This window comes from Centruroides vittatus, unplaced genomic scaffold (genome assembly GCF_030686945.1).
Source record: "Centruroides vittatus isolate TY-2023 unplaced genomic scaffold, ASM3068694v2 contig_2726, whole genome shotgun sequence".
Lineage (NCBI taxonomy): Eukaryota > Metazoa > Arthropoda > Arachnida > Scorpiones > Buthidae > Centruroides > Centruroides vittatus.
In genome coordinates this window covers 261833-285272 of record NW_027121735.1, presented here as the reverse complement: position 1 = coordinate 285272, position 23440 = coordinate 261833, and the positions used below count along the sequence as shown (strand labels likewise).

The 23440-nt window shown below is 33.3% G+C and overlaps 2 protein-coding genes across 2 annotated transcripts; both read left to right on the top strand.

Moving 5' to 3' along the window:
• The first annotated feature begins 5091 nt into the window (after positions 1 to 5091).
• Positions 5092 to 21250, top strand: LOC136971816 (uncharacterized). The gene is given in 21 exon segments (XM_067266314.1): positions 5092 to 5217; positions 11564 to 11670; positions 13018 to 13122; positions 13195 to 13258; positions 13504 to 13706; positions 14221 to 14253; positions 14255 to 14369; positions 16254 to 16349; positions 16889 to 16970; positions 17068 to 17149; positions 17218 to 17328; positions 17406 to 17492; positions 18646 to 18758; positions 18830 to 18979; positions 19051 to 19111; positions 19175 to 19244; positions 19488 to 19592; positions 19671 to 19745; positions 20678 to 20754; positions 20822 to 20920; positions 20994 to 21250. Coding segments are annotated over 21 exon segments (2040 nt in total). The 5' UTR covers positions 5092 to 5159; the 3' UTR covers positions 21141 to 21250.
• LOC136971829 (nucleosome assembly protein 1-like 1) lies at positions 8498 to 9550 on the top strand. The gene has a single exon (XM_067266332.1). It carries the CDS (start codon positions 8591 to 8593, stop codon positions 9548 to 9550), a length of 960 nt encoding a protein of 319 aa, XP_067122433.1. The 5' UTR covers positions 8498 to 8590.
• Positions 21251 to 23440: the final 2190 nt, after the last annotated feature.

Sequence of the window (23440 nt, the reverse complement as noted above, 5' to 3'; positions counted from 1 at the left end):
CACTCACACGTTTTATCAGCCCATTTACTCACATTTTACTCACACGTTTTATCAGCCCATTTACTCACATTTCACTCACACGTTTTATCAGCCCATTTACTCACATTTCACTCACACGTTTTATCAGCCCATTTACTCACATTTTACTCACACGTTTTATCAGCCCATTTACTCACATTTCACTCACACGTTTTATCAGCCCATTTACTCACATTTCACTCACACGTTTTATCAGCCCATTTACTCACATTTACTCACACGTTTATCAGCCCATTTACTCACATTTCACTCACACGTTTATCAGCCCATTTACTCACATTTCACTCACACGTTTTATCAGCCCATTTACTCACATTTCACTCACACGTTTTATCAGCCCATTTACTCACATTTCACTCACACGTTTTATCAGCCCATTTACTCACATTTCACTCACACGTTTTATCAGCCCATTTACTCACATTTTACTCACACGTTTTATCAGCCCATTTACTCACATTTACTCACACGTTTTATCAGCCCATTTACTCACATTTTACTCACACGTATTATCAATCCATTTAGTGACATTCTATCACCGTTATTCACATTTATTTAATCATACTATTCGTTCATTAAAATGAATTAGGAAGATCACCACGACTTCCAAACTATATGGTGTATAGGTGTATAGTTATGTGTGTATGTGCGTGTGTGTAGAAATAAATTTAATATATTTAAGTTAAATTTTTCTTTTCAAACTATCAACTACTCCCAATAAAAACAGTAAGCTTAATTTTTAAAAAATGAAGAAGAATCATCAATTATCAATTATAAAATTCTTAATGAATTTCGTTCCCAAAAACATAATAAAATATAGCGTGATAAACAAATAAATACAACTATAAAAGTGTATATATTTTATTAATGTAAACAATAAAAAATCATTTAGCTTTAGAACACGGTAATGAATAAATTAACTCGATTATTATTTGTATTATTATTTCTGTAAACAAATAAATAATTTGTTAAATTTATGTCTCGATAAAGCAATTTCGGAAACAGGAAAGTCAATTTTTGAAGTTTATTGCTTCAATTTTTAAAGATATTTACATATTTGAGTAATTCGTGACTTTACTTTCAAGTTTCTACGAAAATAAAGGCGAATAAATAAGTAATTAAGATGAATTAATAAAGAAGAAATGTCTTCCAAGAGATGACATTAATGTACTGTATCATAACATAGAACAGTTCTACTACATTAACGTTAAAATTGCAATAAAAACGTTCGTAAAACGAAATTTGTAGTTTATTTTAAGTAGATTTAAATGAAAAAAAACCCGAAAAATTATTGTGACAATGTCACAATAAGGATCTGCAGTTTTTAATTTAAAAAGTAAGATGACTTCCGGTCTAGATCGGAAGTTCGTATATAATTCGAGACCAGAATGGAACTTTCCTTATCTAGTTTCGATTTTCATCTAACTCCGTTCTCGAGATTGAGGAACGACGGATGAACATACGAACAGGCGGACGACAGTGGAAATGTACAGATTTGCAACTTGAAAATTGAATATTTATTTATTTATTTTAAACAAAGTAATGACTTCAAACACAAGAGCTAATTCGTTCTCTAAATAATAAACCCTTGATAAAGAAAAATAATAAAACACGCCTTTTAATATACTAAAAGAATTTAACAATTAACTTAATACTGTCGAAACTCCAATAACGATTCACAGAAGCAATCACAAAACCTCGTGTCTTCTTTTTAACGTCCTTTTCGCACTCGGGAAATAACTGTCTTTACGGCGGAGTCGACCTTCTTTTGTAGGCTACTCTTCCGCCTCAATATGAATTCTGTCCTGGCATGTTTTAATTGTAATTTTAATTATAATTATATTATTATTTTTTGTAACTTAATACTGTCGAACCTCCAATAACGGTCTCCTCTAAACAGCGGAAACATGGTGTTTTTAAAGAAATATGCATAATAGAAATTTATCCAGTGTTGTTTGTCTGCCATTTTTATCAATGGCTAGCTTGTCTAGTCGCCTGTCGAGGCCCATAACGCGAAAAAACAGCTAAAAACACCCCAAATTTACCTGAATATAATGATGGCTACAATTAAAACTAGATTACAATAAGTGAATTAAGTTAATGCGTCAGTATATCGCTCTGGGGATCCAATATGGGATTCGAGTCTTCACCATCCGTTCGTACCATTGTGGACCTGGCCGAACTAACGATAATCCCGACCAACAAACGTTCATTCTGAATGCAGAAAGCAAACAAGAAAATGGTGAACTTACAACCACGCAAGAATGATTTTTTTATTGTTTACATTAATAAAATATATAAATTTTTATAGTTGTATCGCTGTAACGTCGCAAACAAGGAAAAGAGATGAGGCAGATGACGTTTTAATGACGTGAGGTCGATACAACTTCTTTAAAGATGACGAATAATGATTAAGAAAAAAATATTTGGAATGGCAGCTTGTATGCAAGGAGCATTGAAACTATTAAATTTCGGTGGTTACAAGTCGAGGGAGTTAAGAATTAGAGGGGGGTCATGTATCATATCTAGAATGCAGTCGGATTTATTTATTTTTAATACATAAGACGAAGTCACATGATGATTACCACCCCCAAAAATAACATAAAAGAATCCCCACTAAAATACACAAAGCCCATCAACAAAAGAAAAATACCTGTGAAAAGGCCACTCAACGCGGAAACCTGAAAGACTCACTAGTAAAAAAAACTCCTGAACACTGGTCGTGGGTTTGTTTGAACTTCACCAACGGGCTGATCACGTGGAGTTTTCTAGATTTTCTTTACGTGTCTAACACTTAAATAGAGACCATAGGAAGTCTTCTTGAAAGGTAGCCACTTCGCACATCGCCTTCGTGTTGCGTTGCCTTATTACATTGACCTTGATCTTAGAAGGCTCATTCAGCGTGGGTTCTACCGGAAATTAAGGAGGAGAACTGACATCTTCGACATCTCACCCACATGAAGATCAAAAGCGGTAAGATCTAAGGTCACATCTTCAATCAGATTCAGTAATTCCTACACAATACGGAATACTATACTGCGGTCTATTTTTGTGCGATTTCTTATTTGTGCGATTTGTTTTGTGTGATTTTTTGTGTGCGGTATATGAATTTCAATCAAATTGGTATACTGCACAAACATAATTGCACAAAACACATTGCACGTATAAAAAATCGCACAAAAAAGACCGCACAAAAACAGGTTTGAGTGTAATTCCTACACAATACGGAATACTATACAGAAAATGTCATCCTCGGTTGAAAACCCAAAAGCTGTCAGCAGCAGTGCGAAAATGCAGAATTCCCAGAGCGGCAAGCCAAAGTTAAGCCAACATCGGACCCAGAAATCTTTAGAGGAGTACAGAAAGAAAGTAATATGCCTTATAAAATATTTTACTACTTGAGATACCCGGCTTTACTCGGCATAAACCCTCAGAAGGAAATGCAGCTGCGCCAGGGGCCCTTCCTAAATCCGCCCAAACTAAGCTAAACCATCAACTTTTCAGAAATCCATCATAAGAATGTAATTGGTCAACTCCAGGTGCTAAACCAATGGCATGGCTAGGATTTGTGCCGTCCAGGACCCTTTAGACACCAAAGATTTCCTCTTACATCCCATCCCTGGTACGTTTGCATGATCATGATGTTTATTATTGTAATACTAATATTCTGATGCGCCCGAGACTACCATACTCAAAGAATTCCACGAGACATTAGTAAAATTAGCTTAGTGGCATTCATCATAAACTTTTTTATAAATAGATAGTTTACCACGTCTATAATAAGATTTTCCGAAATACATATATAGCATCAGAGACAGATTCCGGATCCCCTAGGCACAGAAGATTAGGTCCCTCTGCATAATTTTATAACGTCTGATTGCAGCTATGGAATCATTTATAAATTATGACATACAATTGCAATGGTAAAATTGTTTTATTGTTTTTCAAGTTCAGCCATGTCTCACGTGCCTGGTGGGTAATCCGGCACTGTATATAATACGATTGATCATACGACCCGATGGCCGAGGCGTTTAGGTGTCAGCATACTGCTCTGAGGGACCCGAAATTGGATCTGGTTGAGCCCCAAGAATTTTTCATGGGTAGTAACTTGATCCTTCGCCATCCCCCCACCCGCTGTCCGTAAAAAAATCTCTCAGTGCCCAGACGGCTGAAAAATTCAATTTTCTAAAATATTAAATAGGCATTTATAAAAGCAAATGACGTCCGGCAGCATGGACATTGTCACTTTGGGCCACTGCCACTCGAAAACGAAATGATAAACCCATATTTTTTATTAGTAGAATTAAAGTCCATTACGACGCATAATTTGATGGGTGACCACTATCAAACCATACAGGACGCTTCAAAAGTTTTCGGATACACAATGATATTGAAGCAGGAAAATAATCTTGTATAAATGTAGACAATAGCCAAAATTTTATTATTTGGAAAAATTAATCACAAAATGGACAATTTTTAGCTCTTTTCACTCTGATAGCTCATGAGCCCGGGCGATCCTTGACTTCACTCTGTGTTAGGACCTTTGTGCGGGTTTGTACAATACAACAATACATGTGTATCGGGCCTAATTTCTTTACAGGTAATGTCTGTAAAGAAATTAGGCCAGGGGCTTCAAAAGTAATTAAAAGCCTGGAGGCTGGGGTTCACATTATTATGTAGTCATTTAAAAGTTACACAAAATATGATCTACTCGTACGTGGGTGCGATTTAACTGAATGAGCATATAAATGCATACATACAAGCTCAAGTAAATAGTCTGTTTTGTATGGAGACTGTACTGTACATTAAGACAAGAAAAAATTTATAAAAATTCTTAATTTAACAAAAATGATTTTTATATATGTTTAATTACTTAATATGTAATATTAAATAAAATAAATAACTTATATTGAACGTTTTGTTAAGTATGCGAACTTCAAATAACCAATTGTTCTGTTAGATTGACCTTCACTAACAGTTCAAGAAAAAAACGGTAAAATATAATATTAAAGGTTATTAACGTACAGTACGTAAACTTGTTTTAAATTAATGGAATTTTATTGCACAACAAACTGAAATATGAAATGAAACAATAGTCAGTCGCTTTCCTTTCAACAGTGATGAAGGAAAATCAAATGGACAGAGGAAATTCGAATTTTATTTTACTAACTTTCTACTGTAAGTATTAATGTATTGTTTAAAACAGCGTATATAACATTTAATTAATTTTGATATCATTCTTGTAATTATTTATAAAATTTTCAAAATATTCTCCCGGGATGCACCTCTCTTGGAAGATCGCCCGTGTGTTACGTTGCAGTATCCAATCGAGCCATTTATCTTGCATTCTGAGAATTCTAGAATCTAGTTTTCATGTAATCTGAGGTTACTGAAAACGATAGAAATCCATTAATCCATAACCAGCTGAATTCTGAAAATAGAAAAGCTTATACTCTAGTTTTCATGGATTCTGATTGTTCCGGATTGAATGGGAAAAGGCAAAGCAACCCATGGACAATCTGCCGAAGGGGTGCCACTCGAGAGGACTTTCTATGGAAAACCGGTCCCTGTTTAGACGTTAGATACGTGAAGAAAACCGGAAAGCTCGCGTGGCTAGCTCATGAAGCCGCGACCACTACTAGTGTGTTCACTGGTTTTATCGACTCGGCTACTGGTCTAATGGTTCCGAATATGACAGAAATCTTAGAAACCAGTTTTAATGTATTCCGAAAGTTGCAATATTTCCAATTTACTTAATAGTAAAATAATTTTCCTGTATTATTTCGAGGAAACTGTTGAATTCTTTATGAGTTTTCGAAACGTTGCATTATTGAACATTAATTTGTTTCCTGTATCACAACAGGGAAGACTTCAAACCATATTAATTGCTGACAATTAATATAATTATGAATTTTAAATTTCGTACTTAAAATCCCATTCAACTTTCAAATATTTAAAGTTTAATTTGATGTATTTAATGAACTTTAAGCTGTTGACACATTATAATTGACAGTTCAACTCGTCTGTTTTCGCTTTATATAACTGTTTTATTTACACAATGCTAATGAGTTTTCCATCAGGACTAAAACTGAACTGCATTAAATATTTAAAAAATCCAGCAACGAGTTGCATAACTTTCCCGGCTTTACCAGGAAAGTTCGCAACATTGTTTTTTCGACTCCATTCGTCAAAAGTTATGCCACTCCAGACTTCGCCCACCCTCCTTTGTAGAAAAGTAAATGATGATAACGAGTAAAATCTTAGTTAAGACAGATTTCACACGAGATAAGACACGTGACCTCCTCTATCTCCCTTCCCCCTCGACCTTTAACCACCAAAATTTGACGACATTAATGCCCGTTATACACAGGTTACCATGCAAAATTTCGCTTCTTAATCTTTACTCTATCCTGAGATATTAAATGAAATAGAAGCACCCACGCACAGTATCCCGGGTATCAGTTTTTTTTTACATTTTTAGGTTCAGGGGATATATCAAAACATCGGGATTCCAAAAAACCCAAAGGGTCAAATGTGACACGATAACAATATATTATAACAGCCGAAAAGTAACCCGCATTACGTTACAACAGCCAGGAAATTAACAGGAAATTAAAAATTTGAGACAATTGCAACACCGGGTTGTTGTAATTGTCTTCGTCCATTGGTGGGTGCCCACAATGGGAACCGGAAATCCAATAAATCCTGAAAAATTTATGGGATTTTTTCGACTGTCGGGACTCGATTCCGGGTCCCCAGAGTCGTTAAATGACTAACCGCAGAGCCCGTCCGAGACGAAGATTTATTATACACTGTAATATTATAAATAATATATAGAATGACACAGGAATATGAAAACATATTTTTATTTTTTACTCGTCACGGTGCTATTCGTAACGATTGGGAATTTAGAGATTAAAATACACGTGACTCATCACTTTAATTGTTATTAAAAATGGAAATTTGTATTTGGAATTTCTTATCGACATAATAAATAAACAAAACAAGTGGTGTAATTCATTAGACGAGAGGATTAAATTCTACAAAATCGCTATAAAAATAGTGTACGAGTAGTATCTAACATCTGAAGTTAGCCTTGACCTGGAGGTTAACTTAGATTTAAGGGATGCAAATTGTGAAAATGAAATTTAATTTTCTTGTTTGGTATGTATATTATTATATTAATTCATATCTCGCTAATTACAGTTATAATATTGTTGGTATTATTGTAATGAACGTTTAAAATACTTAACTGTAGGTGTTAACTTTCCTTAACAGAACGGTCAACTCACGATGACCGGAGGAAAGTGATTGCAACTGACGTCACTTGAAAATGTACTCTGGTAATGTACTTTCGATTTCAAAACGAAAGTACATTAACAGAGATTTACTTTCGATTTCGAGGGAAGTGAAGTATATACCTCGTACGTAATGACTGATGATGCCATTTTGTTTGTTTGTACCCGGCAAAGCGACACGCGAGCGATCTGGCGAGGAGAACTTTCTATGAGAAACTGGCCTCCTATTTAGGGGTTACAACCGAAAACCCGGAAAACTCCACGCGGCCTGTCCGTTGCCGGGCGCGAACCCACGACCGACTATCAACGTTCAATGGTTTTTATTCACTCGGTCACTGGAAGCCTTTCTAATTTGAATACACAATGTCTTATAAATCATTAAATTGCTCACGGAAGAAATCTTATTTTATTATTTATGTAGTGACCCCCTGTGTGATTCTAGGAGAGAGAGCAACGACTCACATATTATCCATAGAAATGCTGAGGGAATTGTTTCTTGGCTACGTTATTTTATGTGGATAAAATAACATAGGGCACTATGAGGACCTTTTTTTCGCAAGTCTATTATGGTGATGGATAGAGCCCGACATACCCGGGCGGATCACCCCCAAAAATATCCTGGGATTTTTTCGATTCGAATTCGGGTTCCCCAGAGCGGTAGGCTGTCCCTTAACCCGAATCCATGGGTATAATTTTTTAATTTTTAACAATTTTTACTCAGTAGGCACTAAAAGGACCTTTTTACCAGAGCCGTTGAGAATTCCACCAAACCCACAATGGCGACGGCTCGGTGAAGAGAGACGGCCCAAGACAGACCGCGCACAAAAATTTCTAGTGTTCTCTGTTCGGATTCGATCGTCGATCCCTCAGAGCAGCAGACTAATATTTATGATTAAAAAGACTCTTTTAGTACCCTTAAGGTGGAAACATATCTAAATTGGGATGAATGTCTGTTGCAAGTATTATTATTCATCAATCAATCAATGAAGGTGTGATCGGGTCGCCACTACCAGAAATAGATCGATAAATATCAATATATACCGTCGTTGGATTTTTATTGATATCAAGTTTATTAAAATGCAGGCCTATATATAAGAAATGTACTGTACGTACTTTGTTTTATCAATTCATTATTGAAGTTAAACGCCGGTTTCGAGATTATTTTCTTTTAAAGTTCGAATACGTTTAAATTTAAAACGACAATTCTTTTCGAATCTGAGAGAAGCGAAGAAAAAAATTTAGAAGTCTGAAGGATGAGTGATAAAAATTCTACGTGTGTCCACGATATTTCCACGATCAGCACGGAAACGAAACCCAATGCCATTGCTGTAGAAGCAAAGGATAATAGTGCTGAGGATTATTTGTCCTGTGTTCTTCGGGATGTAACACCCGACGTGAAGAAACGAATCCTAGAACTAAGAAATCTGCAACTGCGATACTTCAGCAGCAAAATAGATTATTATAAGGAGCTTCAACAACTGGAGAGGAAGTATGCAGATATCTATAAACCATTATTGAAAACCAGATTCGAAATTATCAATGGAATCGGACAGCCTTCTTTGGACATCAAAGGAGGAGAGGAAGGAGAAAAATTAGATATAGAATGGAAGAAAAATAAAGTGGATGAACGTCGAGAAAACCTGGGAATTCCGGATTTTTGGTTGACGGTGTTTCGGAATTCTACTGTCTTGTCTACCATGATAAACGAGGAAGACGAACTCGTTCTGAAACACCTAAAAGAAGTAACCGTGAAGTACGTTTCGGATAATCGGATGGATTTCGTCTTAGAATTCCATTTCGAACCTAACGAATATTTCGATAATCCCGTGCTGACGAAAGAATATCGCATAAAATGCCACGTAGATCCGGAACAACCTTTCGATTTCGTCGGACCCGAAATCGTGGAATGCGAAGGAAGCCGTATCGACTGGAAAGAAGGAAAGGACATCACCCGACCCGCGTTTAAAAGGAATAATAAAACAGAAAAATCATCTGAGATCGTTCGTAAAAGTTCCTTCTTCGGTTTTTTCGATTCGTTGAAGCAGAAAAAAAATTCGCAAGAGATAAGCGAAGCATTGGAAAATGACTTTGAGATTGCCCAATATATTAAAGAGAAAATCATTCCTCGGGCTATTTTTTATTATACCAAAGAAATGGAAGAGTCTGACTATTCAGACGAGGATTCGACTCTTTCCGAGTCCTTTTATTTTTAAAAGAACTCATTTTTTTTTTTTTTGTTCTAAATTCAAAATATTTCTCACTACATTAATAAGAAAATATATATATTAATAGTATATTTCCTTGTTTTGATGATCTTCAAACATTTCATTTGTTTTATGGTGTCAAATAATTTCCATTTTAAGATTAAATAAATTATACGTTTGTAAAATTAGTTGATATTAAATGTTGGTGGCTGAAGGACAAAAAAATGAAAAGATACAGGGGGTCATATGTTATACCTGTATTTCAATTGGGGTTGGATTTAAAGGTGGTTTTACTTGTTATTCGTATTTACAATTTTTTTTCCTTTTACAAAACTCATCTCTACAGTACGTTCCTATTAAATGCTGCTCACTTGTCAGACAGGTTTGATTTTATTCCATTAAGGCAACGAGACACTTGGACGATCTGCCAAGAGGAAAACCTCCCAGGAGGTCTTTTATGGGAAACCATATTAGGTGTTGCTGATGTGAAGAAAACTACCAGTGTTCCACTGAATTCATTCTCACTTGGAAACTCTCTACGCTCATCCTTCGTCTTGTGACATCAGGTTCTGGCCTTGGTTACAGTGACTAAAGCCATGGCCGAGGGGAGGCACCTCCTATGGAAAACTGGTCCCTATTTTTATTTAGGTGTTAGAGCTGGAAAACTCACACGAGAACCCGCTACCAGTGTTCAGTGGTGGGAGAGTTTTGATTTTATCTTGAATTAAACTCTAACGAAAGCATTTTTATCTAATATTTAACTTTAATTAGAGAATAATGCCCAAAAATTTGTAGCGACGCCTTCCGATCCTGAAACATTCTTTCCATGTCTACCTACGATAACGATTCTTAAAAATATCTCTGTTTACTGAACATTGGGCCACCCTGTTGGACCTATTAAATACTACACACAACAGCAGTGGCATTCTAGAATTTAATTTAATTAAAATTTGTGTACTTCAAGAAAATATTGTATACTAAATGAAAGTAAACTTCACAATACAGGAGAAAAAAACAAGGAAATACACGAAGTATCATTAGCTATTGACAGGCAAATTGTGAGAGAAATATCACAGTGTAATGTAAACTGTCTGTCACAATGTTTCATGTTAGCGAATACTGATAGAATGCAGCTGCTGTTTTTCATTGAAAACATTTAATTAACATTGATAATTCATTACAGTGAAAGACATTAATTCAAAAATTCGAGGTTAATTCAATAAGAATTATCATAATGATAAATGGCCTTCCCTGCTACCAGTCTGGTTATTTTGACCGGTGATTAATTGTACAGCTAACCTCATTTGTTTAATGAAAAATCTATTAACATAAAGAGAATGATAATTGAATTTACGTGATAAATAGTTTTGTTAAATGTGTGCGGCTCTTTTATTATTTTAAAAGAAAGATTGTTTATCAAACAGAAGTTATTTAATGCGTCTCAAAAGTCACACAACTGTGGTGACAAGATATAACATGGTGTGACAAGGTATAATTGTGCTAGAAATCTGGATATAGTTGAAGGAATGCTGAGTAAAAGAAAATATATGTAAAGAAATATTGTATTGGTTTAGATACGTTAACAGAATAAATGGGAGAGAGAAGAGAAAAATTATACATAGGCACTGTAAATGGCAACATGAAATGGAGAATTTGCCTTTTTACACAACACTGAGATGCTCGCTTTCATATAGTTATTTACTTGTGCTAGAGTGGGGATTTTCAAATGCTGCCACGAAAAAAAAGATAAGACCACAAGCCATTTTCTGTAGCGGCAAACGAAGCCGCCAAAAAATGTTTTCCGAGAAGCTCTGCTCTAGACAGCAAATAGATAACTACTTGGAAAGAAAAAGGCAAAGACAATGTGCTCAAATACTGATATGGAGCCATTTCAGAAGTAAGAGCGATCCTTTCATTTGTTTCCCACAAACTTTGATTGAAAAATGCACAATATTGATGTAATGTGTGTAGAAATAATTCATTTTTTTCTGTTTCATAACTGATAAACGTTTTATTTTCTAGTATATTTGGAGATTATTTCATCCATAACATGCTCAGAAGTCAATGAATTGTCTATCATAAGAAGAGAGAGAGATACAGGCGAAGGAATAAAATGTCAAGTTGAAAATGTAAGTTGATTCTGGTTAACCTGAATTGCTTGACTTGACTTTTAATTAAAAATATTGTTTGTATTTTATATTACAAAATACATTTCCATACAGAAATTTTGATTTTTTTTAAAATTAAATTAAAATACAGAGCAATTCACTAACAACTGAACATTGTTCAATACGTCCTGATTGCAGTCACATTCAAATGTAATGTAAAACATACCTTGGTTGACTACTTCGTCATGAAATAAAGAATCATTCCATTCATGTTTCATGCTCATCTTTTCATCCTATACAGAGATATTCCACATAATAAGTGTTCAGTTCAAGCAAATCACCCTGTATTTGGAATCATTACATTTGGATGAATACTTATAAAACCAAATAAATGTTAAATAAAATCATTAAATTTATTTTGAGTGCAATGAACAAACTTAATCTATTTTTAGTTACAATTTTGAATTCTAAATTAATACCTATGCATCGAATTAAACTTAAAGTCTCAATTTTTCCTGCGTGAATCTTCATATTTTTGATCCGGAATCTAGCTCCAGTGGTAGTTTCTTGTAATGCTATTCCTGTCATTCTGTTACAGATTACTTCTGAAAGGCTTGATGGTAAATAAAGAAAAATAAAATCATATTATTAAAGGCCCAATTCACACAGGCTTAATTCAAGCTGAAACAATAATTAACAACAAGAAACAAAAATTAAAGATTTAATGCATGTAAAATGTTTTGGACACCGTAAAGTATCTAAAAAACCCAGTGATTAAAAGGCAGAAATCACTCGTGTCTGCGTAAACTCTACTTACTATTCTTACGAGACTTGTATCGTTTTCGTCGTCATAATCACTAAACAAATATACTAGATGTACGTAACGACTACCACCTTTAAAATTGATATAATGAAGGGATATTTCAAGTGGCAAAGGCATTAGCTTGTGCCACTTGAAATATCTGTTCTGTCACTCTAAGGCCTATAAAAATTCTAAGGAATCAAAACCTCAAATCCCCCAAATTGATCCAGACATATTGGCCTCATCATCTCGACCAAATCTATGATGGACACAACAAAAATTCTCTTAGCGATTTTTGCCTTTAACAGGAAAAATTGAGACTTAGAGCATCTCTATCTACCAATAAATGCTTGTCTGTTCTTTAATTTTATAAAGTTTTAATATACAAAGAGTTTTATAATAAAATATCTTCATTATTTTACGTTCCAATAATTTGGTGGATTAAAAAATTTATAAAAATGGTGCAACTTGTACAAATTTAACACATTAAAATTTATATGAATTGCACAATTTTAACCAAAAACAATGTTATGTAACATTGTATTAACCAATACAAACTTTAACAGCCTGTCGTAGAAGTAAACACTTCTGAGAGACTTCACGAACTGAGAGAGAAAATAAAGGAGAACAATTATTCTGCTTACATTATACCTACAGATGATGAACATCAAGTAAATTAGTTTAAAATTTATCATTAAATCTGTATCATAATGCAAAGCTTAAATACAAAAACATATTTTCAGAGTGAATATGTTGCTAAATATGATCAAAGAAGAACTTACATATCCGGTTTTAGTGGATCTGCAGGTAGGAATTAAGCAATGTTATCTACCGAATTAAGCAATACACCTTTAACAGTGGTGATAGAGAAACACTGATGTTTTGGACACAATTAATGTCCATTTTCAAGTGTGGACAGATAAAAGTGAATGGCCCATTAATCTGTCTGAAAATGTTATTGTTTCTCCAACTTCACCCACTGTTAAAGGCTTATTATTTAATTTAACTATAGTGGCTAGTTCGATCTTATATAATGTTATTTTTGTTGACAGGAACGGCAGTTGTTTTACCGGACAAAGCCGCCCTTTGGACGGACGGACGTTACTTTTTACAAGCGGAAGACGAGTTAGATTGTAACTGGATACTGATGAAAGAAAACGAAGATGACACTCCCGAAATTTTTGAGTGGTTAATCGAAAATCTGTCAAATGGTTCCGTAGTTGGAGCCGATCCTCGTCTTATTAATCAAAAAACTGTAATTTTTTTAAAAATTGATTTGATTATATTTTAACAAGTAGAAATGATGGTGGGGAAGCTGAAATGGTTAAGGGATTGAGGGATAATCTGAGGAGTGGCTGAAATGGTTAAGAGGTAATCTGACGTGGCCAGGTTGAATCCTGTCTCACAGAAGCCCCATCTTGGGTTTTGGCAGGCCCACAATGGGCTACCCCCTTCGTGCCTGACAGAGCCCATGATGGGTATGATTAAAAAGGTCCTTTTAGCATCCAAACAACTGGCTGAGATTGAATACTGATAAATATACATTTGCATCTGATGCTCCTGAAAGTGCAAGGTGTAACCTTGGGACTTCCCAAAGTAAATTACACACATTATATATATAGGAGTTGATGTTGGAAATCCCTGCTCTAGACAAATGCATAAATTTGCCTGCATCTAAAATTGTTACCAAATTTATTAAATAAAATTTTTGTGTTGTAAATTGTTTTGATAATCTAATGTTTTGTTTAACAATATTGTAAACTTTTCAGTGGATCAAATGGGAAGAAAAACTAGCAAAGTCTTGGAGTGATTTTAAGAGGAGACTATAAAAATTTGATTGACGAAATCTGGTCGGAGAGCAATGGCAGACCTTCCCCTCCAACTGAGAAAATATTTATTCACGATATTAAATATGCAGGTATGATTTAAAAATTACAAACACTTTAATATGTTATAAAAAATTTCCAAAAAAATCATACTTTCTTAATTCTCTGTTGAAAAGTAACTGCAGTGTTTCTCGAGTATTTGAAAACCAGTTTTTAATCTGTGCATTTTGCATTATTAAATCTGGTTTGCAAATAATGCAGAGTATCTGGATTGAGAGTAACACATTTTGAAAGTCCATAAGTAAAATTAAGGAAGAACTACAATAAAAGTAAGGTATGCAATTTGAAGACAAACATTGGAGATTTACTGCAAAAATCAGTACAGTTCTATCTTAACTCCTTTATACACAAAATTATAAAATCTACACGTTTGCTCCTCCTGTTGTACGGGGATTGCCTAAACAATATTCAATTTCCTGCAGTGTTTGGCCTAACAGAAGCAACAGCATGCTGTATGCTGCATATGCATACAACACTCATTGAAGTCTTTGATTTTGGTGCTGGCATAAACTCTGTCGTTCATGTATTGCAAGAGGAAGAGTCTAAAGGACTAATGTCAGAGGATTGTGAGGAATTGCCACAACTAATTACTCTGCACACCTCAATTAATTCTAGAAACTTACACAGTTACTTTTCCACATACAATGAATTAAATGAATTTATCTTCATGCACTGAATTTTTGCATATTTAAAATGTCAATCTCAATATGGACACCCTGTATAGTTAGTGTTTGTGCATCTCTTGATTTACTGTGCTAGATCAATCTCTCTCAATACTGAGAGAACAGGATCAGTGTTTCTTCCTCTCCTGACAACTTTCAGACAGTTTAAATCATGTTTTGAGTATCTTATAGATCAGTCATGAGCAACCTGAGTCCACAGGCCACATGCAGCCTGCATGATCCAAATATGTGACCTTTGGGCTTTGGTGACAATCTTATTTTCTGCTTTGAGCCATCATTACACAACCCCAATTATGCTGATATTCATGACAAAGAATATTCAAACTAAATTCAACCAGTAAAAATGTAAGAATAAATTATATATATATTATTAGCACACATCATTTTAGTACCTAGTGTAATGGGTTACAGCAGGGATGGGCAACCCGCGACCCTCGGGCTGCATGCGGCCCGCAGTAATATTTTTTGCGGCCCGCGTGGCATAAAACGTGAATAAATATATCAATTTCCCAGCTTAATGAGATATTCGACAAAAATTCAAACGTTATTTTCTACAACTTATATTTGTGAAAAGTTTTTTCGCAATGAATTTAGTAAAAATTAAAACAAGAAACTGGCTAACAGATACATCGAAACTAATTTAAAACTAGCAGTGACTGATATTTAACCAAATATTTCCGATATATTACGTTTAGATCAGTGCCAGAAGCTATATTAAATATACCTATGCTAATTTATAATTATATATGAATAAAGAATTGTGATTTATCGACAGTTTCCCCCTCATTTCTCTTGTGTGCGGCCCGCGTCAGTTCAAAAGTTTCGAAACGCGGCCCTTACGTAGAAAAAGGTTGCCCATCCCTGGGTTACAGAGTATGTTGGTACCCAGCAGGCTTAAAGTCTGCAACTTCTTATAAAATAACAGAAAAGGTTGCTAATCACTAATCTAACACTTTGATTACAGTTGAAAGATTATAGATATTGGTTAAAAATTGAGAATGCTCTGATTCAATGTACTTATAATCACTCATTTTATCTATGTTGATACGTAATCACACAGATCAAATGATGGCAACTGTTAAATCATACTAAACTGCTATATAAAAACCACAAAGAATCACCACAAAAACCTTTCTCACTGTTAAAGGTTTTCATGACTGACTATATTCATAATCGTTAACTAACTGTTAATTTAAAACCGAAATTAATGTTCATTAATTATTGTATTTATAGGAAAATCTTTGGAAGAAAAAATAGATCAGCTCAGAACAGAAATAAAAGATAAAGAAGCAGACTGTATCATTGTGACCGCTTTGGATGAAGTAGCTTGTGAGTAATTTTCAATTTAAAAACTGACTGTTAAATTTTGGTTTAACTAATACTAAAATGATTTAATTTTACAAGAAAATTATGCTCTACTAACACGATAAACCTTAAAATTTAAGTGCTTTCTTAATTTTAAGTGTCTTTCTGGCACTAAGGTGGCCCTTTTTCCGTGCCCACAACGGGACAACTAGATGATGTGGGACGGAAGCGGTCGTTCCACTCGAGAAAATTTCTTTTCCTACCCAGATTCAAACCCATATCTATTCGACTGGTAGGTTGACACTTCAACCACCTCTTATCTAGTGCTATCTGAGTGTTTCTGGCTCATTTTCATAGAGTAAATTAAAAAAAAAAAAAAACACTCAAAGTGTTTAATGAGTTAACTTTTTTTTTTTTTGTTTTCGCTGCTTTATGGAACAATTTATACCTCAAAAGATAAATCAGTAAGTTTCAAAAGCACAATTTTAAAGATAGAAACTCACTCTGATTAAACATCATTTCAAGTTCCAATCAGTGCAACAATTTCTGAAATTTTGTTTCAGGGTTATTTAATCTAAGAGGTTCAGATGTTCCATTCAATCCAGTTTTCAAATCTTTCGCACTCATCTGCCAAACAGAAACGAGGTAATATATTTCAGTCCATTAAAATTTATTATAATTGCTAACATTATTATGAAAGAATCATTAAATTCATCTACAAATTGATATAATCGTTATTCAGGTTTTATGTAGATCAAAATAAAATGACAGACGAAGTCAGACAGTATCTATCTAATTCGTCTAACGAAGATTATTTAATTCAGGTAGAGATTCTTTATATTAATCAGTACTTCCTTTCCCAATTTATTATAATTAAATGCTTTTATTACAGCTGAAAGATTATGCAGATGTCTATACCGAAATAGGAAATCTGGCAGATAAACTAGGAAAAGTATTAGTTACTTCACAATCAAGTTATGCTATTTACAATTTAATTCCTAAAGTAAGATCAGTTTTTTCTTTTTAGATTTGAAGTTGAACACTTAACTAAATAATTACAATTTGTGATCTTGTTAATAGGAAAAGAGAATAGTCAAAGAATCACCTGTATTATTAATGAAGACTGTAAAAAATCCAACTGAAATTCAAGGAATGAAAAATGCTCATGTAAATATATTTGAATTTTTCTTCTCAGTACGACCAGAGTGACTACAAAATTCCTATGTGTAAAGTTATGTCCTGGATCACGGGTTTGGGTGTGTTAGAACCCCAGAACACTCTGATCTCCCAAAACACCCAGAATCTAGGCCCAGGAAGGACACCTCCAATGGATCCCTTTGTTTGCTCACCCGGATTCGATCTCAGGTCCTCTAAGCCAGTATGATGATACCTTAACTACGTCAACTATCTGGCCGACAACAAATTCAGTTGACAGTGGATTGGACGAGAACTTAACAGCACGTAACAATTTACTTTGAGATATCGAGAGAAAATTTATTAATTCTGCCTTGCAATTAGTGCTATAAGTAATTAATTGCTTTACTGACTTCTACATTAAGGTTGGAGGTCCAGAACAGGGAAAAATAATTTTAAGTAAAGAATGAGCAATTATTTAGTAATATCATCACAATGCCAGGCTGCAATTTTTAATTTATTTAATTTAAATTATATGGTCTCCACCTAAAATTATTACTGTAATGTCTTGCCTGTTCATCATACTTTTCCATTAGCAATGGAGTCATGCCAGTCATCTAACTTCTTTCGGGGGAAAAGTTTTAAATCGAAATAACATGACTTCTGGTTTGCATCGGAAGTTAATATAGTATATAGTTAATTGGGGCCTACTGCCCTAAGCTTTCTATATCTGGTCTTGACTCTCATGTATCTAACTCCATTCTCAAGATTAAGGGCGGACAGACGGAATTTACGTCTACAATTTTTTCAAATTGCAGCCCGACGGTGGTAAAAAATGACAGTGTAGGAATGTTGTTGCACTCTGTACATTAATCTTTCTTATATACTATAAAAGGAATTATCAACTAATACATAGATAATCCTTAATTAATGTATTTTCATTCTAATTTGGTTCACAATGGGCAATTTTTATATTACATGCCATTTTTATAGTGTGTCATAGTTCTAAATAACATCACTACTACTACAAGTTTGCATAATGCTCTACTTTCAAGGAATCTACCTTTTACACAATGCATAATTAAACTATCTGAATCTCTAAATATGGAAATTCAGTGTGTGTAGATCCAGATACAAACTATTTATTATAGAATATGTTATAATTATAATTATTTATAATCATCAGATCAAAGATTCAGTTGTTATTATTGACTTTGTGGCTCTTCTGGAAGACGACGTTAAACACGGTAAATATTGGGACGAATTGAAAGCCATGGACACAATTAGCCAACTCAGAAGGTAAATTATACAATAAAGAATTAAAAAGGCCAAGGAATTTTACTTTTAAGTTCTTCAATTTATATTATTAGGCAACAGGAATTAAACAGGGGCGATAGCTTTGACAGTATTTCTGCTTCGGGTTCAAATGGTGCTATAATTCATTATACTTCTAAACCCACAACTAATAAAGAAATCGATACAGAGAACATGTATCTGCTGGATACAGGAGGACAATATCTGTAAGTTTGAAAACATTTTTTTTATTATACAATATTTTTTTGAGTACTTATCTGTTGACTTTTTATCTCAGAGATGGAACAACCGATACCACTCGAACATTCCACTTTGGAAATGCTACGGATTTTGAAAAGGTTTCTGTAAAATAAGAATAAAAATAATGTAAAATCTACTATTATAACAAGTTATACTTTCAGGAAGCATATACTAGAATTCTTATGGGAGTAATAGATCTTGCCACAACAATATTCCCAAAAGGAACTAGAGGTAAAGTTCTCTTGAAAGCTTTTATTTTGTAAGCCTCTCAGATATTCTTTTTATAATCCTCAGTGTGATTTCATGGTCTTGATGTAATCAAGATCATGAAATCAAATTAGCGACTGATCTCTTGTTTACTCATGATGCTTCTACATTTGTTGCAAAGAAACAAATTGGGTTTGCAACAAACACAGAAACATCATAAAAAGGTAAATTTTCACAAATAAATATTTCCTGAAATATGATTTTCAGATACTGATCTCGATATATTTGCAAGAAGACATTTATATCAAGTGGGACTCGACTATAAGCATGGAACTGGCCACGGAATTGGGCATTTCCTCAACGTACACGAAGGTAAACATCTCCTACCTCTTGTCAATTAAAACATGAATAAGTTCTACATAATTTATCATGCATCCTTTTAAATTATAGGTCCCACTCGTATTCGAAATCCAAAAACGTATTTAAAGGCTTCCGAACTCAAACTTGGGATGTTTGTATCAGATGGTTTGTACTAAAAAATTTTCGTATTAATTTAGAATAATGTAATTCATATAGTTGTATTGGGGTTAAATAAAGAATTAGAAGAGTTTACAACAAAGTCTATATAATCATTATTTAATTTACGAACAACTTGACAATATCAATGTCTGTATAACTGTTGTTTATGTAGGCACCATCTAAAAAAATTGTAACCTGTAACATTGATTTTTCTATTGTCTTGTTAATTATATTGGTTTTCAGTTAAAATAAAATCTGTCAACATGCATATTGACAGATTTCAATATAAAAAATTATATTTCTGGATATATTCCATTATTAATATATCAACCAGATTATGAAGGAGTTTTTGGATTATAATTTACTCATTTGATTCAATTACTTCAACAATTTAATCAGAGCTAAACACCAACCAAATGCCAAAATTCTGTCGGGCTAGTATAAGGCTAATTACTAACTACCCGATAGAATTTTGGCATTTGGTTGGTGTTTAGCTTTAATATATCGGGTTTAGTGATGATGTTTGATTTAATCAGAACAACAAAATTATGCATAATTTAATTTATATTTAGAAAACTTAGGATTTGTATGTGGAAAAAACATTGTTAAATTGAATAAATACAGAATATTGCTGGAAAACTGTTCAAGTTTGTAAATTATTAAAGTTAATTATGAACATTATTATTTAAATATAATTTAATATATTTTATAAGTTAAGGTGGCTCCATACATTAGGTATTTGCCAAATGCCAAGCAAAGATTCGCCAATATCAATTACTGTGGATGATTTACTCATGACTAATATTTGGTATTTGTTGTTTCCCACTCCTTGTATATTGTGCCAAATCAAAAGGGACAAATAGGCAATTATTTGAATATCAAATGTATGGAGCCACCTTTAATGAAATGGAACAACAAACAATATCTTTTCTGTTTAGAACCAGGTTATTATGAGAAAGGCAAGTTCGGCATTAGACTGGAGACTACTGTTACTGTCGTAGAAGCCGATCCACCTGTAAGTATAAACTACTATAATTCATAAAACTTAAGTCTGATTAAACTTTATTTTTATCAATTTTTAGTATAGGTACGATAACAAGACATTTTACACATTTGAGCCAGTTGCATTTGTTCCCTTTGAACCTCATTTAATAAAATATGACTTATTGAGTAAATCTCAGGTAATAAAATTTAATAGATCAAAACTGTACTTGTTTCTCTCTATAAAACTAATGTTTGTATTATAAATTTCAGGTAAATTGGCTGAATAATTATAATTTAAAAATTCGTGAAATTGTTGGAACAGAGTTACTTAAGCAAAATAAAATAAGAGCGTTTAATTGGATGACGTCCAGGACAAATCTTATTAAATCCGCAGATTGCATAATTGAAGACAATTAAAATAGTTATAATTAACAAATATATATTTGTTAATTTTTTCTACAAAATACTAATTGATAAAATTTACATTTCCTTATTTAAAAATTGATAAATAAACTACTTCTAATCAATGTAGCATTTATTTCTGAAGCTTTTAAAATAAGAATTCAATATATAATTTATGAATTAAGCAAATTTAATTTGTTATGCATTCATATAAAAATTCTAAAGACTGTTGTAAAGATAAAACTATAAAGTAATTAATTTTTCTCCTCATCTGTTGAAGATGGGAAAAATTACAATTTTCCATTTATCACATCCATGTATATTTACAAATTGCACCAAGTTGGACAGTGGAGTAATACAAATTAAATATAAAATATGTAGAGTTGTAATAAAATACACACCACCTCAAAATAGTATTATAACTAATAATTATATTTAAAACACGAGAAATAATTGTTTACTTTAAATATTTATTGTAATAAATAATACTTAATATTTAGCATTGATTCAAAGCTACGAGTTAAAGTCAAAAAGTAAGTTGCAATTGGCAAGAAGTTTTTGTTGATAAATGATATTTAGACAAAATCTGGTGGCAATACTGGTAATACTTCAGGTTACAAGGCGTAGATTTGTTGACATGACTGCAGAGGTTTAATCAGTTTCAGTCACGAAAGATGCTGCTCATTTAGATGTAGCATCCAAATTGGAAGTTCATGTAGAAACTCTTCTTGTGAGCCAAAAGGTATAACCCTCACTGAAATTCAACACCAGTTGAGAGAAGTTACAGTGAGAAAGCTTTTGCATGTCAATGCAACACCTCATTCAGCAAGTCCTTACTGGAATAATTCAAATGGACTATAAGGAAACATTCTACAGTCCAGACCATGCACCTTGTGATTTCCATGTGTTTGGTCCCGTGAAAAAAGACCTATCAAATCACCGGTACGAGTCAGCGAAAGACATCACAAACACGAGAATGGTTATCGCATGTTGGATGAGAATACTTCCAAGAAGGAAAAGGAAAACTCCTGCCACATTATGATAAATAAGCTTGGTGATTATGTTGAAAAGTAGCCCTTGGATTGTACATTCACACAAATAAAAAATTTTTGACCCCTATGTTTCATACTTGTATTTTGGTACAAGTGCAACTTACTTTTTGACTCAACCTCATAAATGCATACTTTATGCCAAAGTAAATGTTTTTTTTTATTGGTAATCTAGCATTGATAATCTAACAACACTTGTTATTGTGATCCTGGTAGCTCTAACTAATATCAAGCAGAGTAAAGACAAATTGGAAGTTGCTGAGAGGAAGGGTATGCAGTTGAAAAATGTATGATAAATCCAACTGTCCCATTCACAAGGAATAGGTGTCAGTAATGGGAATAATGCCCCATGCTAAATGGGAATAAACTAATGATGATAATTCAGTCTGGAAAATGCATCAATGTATTTCATAATTTTCATTCCATATTTAGAACTGCAAATATTTTTATCTGAAGACAGAATTAAAATTATTCTGAAAATGTTAAAATCTTTCAGAAAAACCTTAAATATATATATATATATATATATATATATATATATATATATATATAGACTTCTTGAGTATAATACTTTATAATTGCACAAAGTAATAAATGCAAATTACAGACTTGCCATGAAAATAAACAGCTCTACAAGAAAACAGGAACTTCCTATATTTATAATCCTGTTAAACTAGAAAATAATTTGTCATATAAAAAATATTGATTTATTTAAATTCTTTGTCTACCTAAATCTCATAAATATGCTTTTCTCCATAAATGTTATACAGTAGAGTCCCACTAGTCTGAACTAATTGGGACCGAGCCCTGTTTGGATTAGCACATTTTCAGATTAGCCAAATAATTGAAATAATGCAGAAGCAAGCAGTAAAACAGGTCTGGTTTATATAGATTGAACACTATCAATGACTTTCATTTCTATTTTTGTAAGTACAATATAGATCTGCTGTTTTAATAGGCCATGTCAAACACTGATTGATTAATTTTGTACAGTATTAATACAGTACTACAATAAAATGCTTTTTTTTTGTTGTTGTGGAATTCTAAATCTTTTTGTACCATTAATAGTATTTAAATTCAACTGGAAAATATAAAAAACATATTTTGTGAGCTAAAAACATTCCTCTCCACCGACTGAAACATGTTCAGATCAGGCGGACATTTGGACTAGCGGGACTCTACTGTACTCTTAATATTCTAGATCAGAGGTTCCCAACCTTTTTCATGACTGATCCTTTAAGAATAATTCTTCTTTGACCCCCCTAA

Coding starts and splice junctions, on each gene's coding strand:
- LOC136971829 (XM_067266332.1), top strand. CDS start 8,591: ATGAGTGATAAAAATTCTACGTGTGTCCACGATATTTCCACGATCAGC.